Here is a 2,387-nt window from a genome sequence, read left to right on the forward strand (position 1 = left end):
ACCACCGTCCCCCCCCAACCTCTCCTCTGGGCCTGGTCACCACGGCCCCAAAGTTGGGCCAGGTGTCCACCACCACCTCCAGCTCCCCCGGGTTCCCCCGGTTGATGTTCAGCACCGCCCCATAGACCTGCGGGGGAAAAAGGGGGTCAGATATAGGGGGAAGGAGAATTTGGGGGTCCCCAAGGCCCCCCAACAGCACCCTGCCCTCCCCAAACGTGGCGCCCCCACCCCATAGGGCCTGCTGGGGATGGGAGGGGGATGGTGACAGGAGGGGGACAGGGAGATGGGGTGAGAGTGGGGAGGTGACAGTGGGGTCCCCATCATGGGAAGGGGTGACAGTGGGGTCACTGTGAGGGCCATTGGTGACAGTGGGGGTCCCCATCATGGGAAGGGGTGACATTGGGGTCACTGTGAGGGACAGTGGGGTCCCCACCATGGGAAGGGGTGACATTGGGGTCACTGTGAGGGACAGTGGGGTCCCCATCATGGGAAGGGGTGACAGTGGGGTCACTGTGAGGGACAGTGGGGTCCCCATCATGGGAAGGGGTGACAGTGGGGTCACTGTGAGGGACATCGGTGACAGTGGGGTCCCCATCATGGGAAGGGGTGACACTGGGGTCACTGTGAGGGACATTGGTGACAGTGGGGGTCCTCATCATGGGAAGGGGTGACAGTGGGGTCACTATGAGGGACATTGGGGTCCCCATCATGGGAAGGGGTGACACTGGGGTCACTGTGAGGGACATCGGTGACAGCAAGGTCCCCATCATGGGAAGGGGTGACACTGGGGTCACTGTGAGGGACATTGGTGACAATGGGGTCCCCATCATGGGAAGGGGTGACACTGGGGTCACTGTGAGGGACATTGGTGACAATGGGGTCCCCATCATGGGAAGGGGTGACAGTGGGGTCACTGTGAGGGACAGTGGGGGTCCCCATCATGGGAAGGGGTGACACTGGGGTCACTGTGAGGGACATCAGTGACAGTGGGGTCCCCATCATAGGAAGGGGTGACAATGGGGTCCCTGTGAGGGACATTGGTGACAGTGGGGTCCCCATCATGGGAAGGGGTGACACTGGGGTCACTGTGAGGGACATTGGTGACAGTGGGGTCCCCATCATGGGAAGGGGTGGCACTGGGGTCACTGTGAGGGACATTGGTGACAGTGGGGTCCCCATCATGGGAAGGGGTGGCACTGGGGTCACTGTGAGGGACATTGGTGACAGTGGGGTCCCCATCATGGGAAGGGGTGACACTGGGGTCACTGTGAGGGACAGTGGTGACAGAGGGGTCCCCATCATGGGAAGGGGTGACACTGGGGTCACTGTGAGGGACAGTGGTGACAGTGGGGTCCCCATCATGGGAAGGGGTGACACTGGGGTCACTGTGAGGGACATTGGTGACAGTGGGGTCCCCATCATGGTGACATGTGTAGTCACTGTGAGGGACATTGGTGACAGTGGGGTCCCCATCATGGGAAGGGGTGACAGTGGGGTCACTGTGAGGGACATTGGTGACAGTGGGGGTCCCCATCATGGGAAGGGGTGACATTGGGGTCACTGTGAGGGACATTGGTGACAGTGGGGGTCCCCATCATGGGAAGGGGTGGCACTGGGGTCACTGTGAGGGATATTGGTGACAGTGGGGTCCCCATCATGGGAAGGGTCAGGGGTGACAAGTGGGGTCCCCATCGTGGCATGAGACAGGGGTGACATTGGTGTCCCCGTCACCGGCAGGGCGAGGGGCAGGCTCCTCCTCAGGACCCCCTCCAGGCGCTGCAGCTGGGCCGGGCAGCTCAGGATCTGCATGGTCTGGTCCTACCAAGAGACCCCCACGGTGACAAAGGGACAGGACCTCCCCCCGGGAGGGGGACACCGTCCCTGTCCCCGTCCCCAACCCCCAGCCCTTCCACCACTCACCCCAGAGCAGTCCCGGGGTCCCGTGGGGCAGGCGGTGACACCAGCGTGTCCCTGTGTCTCTGGTGGTGGCACCAGAAGGTCCTCAGGGGCCACCACCAGCCGTCATGGTCCAGCAAATGTTCCCTGCCCGGGGGGTGGCCACGCACCGGGGGGCAGCGGGCAGGGTCCATCCCACTGGCCACTGGGCATGGGGCCAGTCCTGCCTGCCCTGTGGCCTCCTGGGGGCTGGAACACCCTGCCCCACGGCCACCAGTGCCCCACGGATCCTCCTCAGTGTCACCACCACGGCTGGGGGGGGACACCATGCAGATCCTGACGTGCCCGGGCCAGCTGCGGCGGCTGGAGGAGGCCCTGCGGAGGAGCCTGCCCGCCACCCTGCCGGTGACAGGGACCCTGGGGACCCCCCCTTTTCCCCCCCACCATCCCCACCCCACTAGTGACAGGGACCCCAGAATCCCCCCACCTCA

General features: G+C 64.1%; 1 protein-coding gene across 1 annotated transcript in view; it reads right to left on the reverse strand.

Annotated features, from left to right (window-relative positions):
* The window catches only part of LOC106891988 (glycine N-acyltransferase-like protein 3), a 5,462-nt gene extending 3,533 nt beyond the window's left edge, over positions 1–1,929 (reverse strand). Inside the window, 2 exon segments of the mRNA XM_014948838.1 lie at positions 1–127; positions 1,732–1,929. The exon segment at positions 1–127 is cut by the window's left edge and continues 21 nt beyond it. Coding sequence (XP_014804324.1) covers positions 1–127; positions 1,732–1,809 — 205 coding nt within the window. The 5' untranslated portion in view covers positions 1,810–1,929.
* Between the last annotated feature and the right edge of the window lie 458 nt (positions 1,930–2,387).

This window comes from Calidris pugnax, unplaced genomic scaffold, assembly GCF_001431845.1.
Source record: "Calidris pugnax isolate Ruff unplaced genomic scaffold, ASM143184v1 scaffold107, whole genome shotgun sequence".
In the NCBI taxonomy this organism is placed as follows: Eukaryota; Metazoa; Chordata; class Aves; order Charadriiformes; family Scolopacidae; genus Calidris; species Calidris pugnax.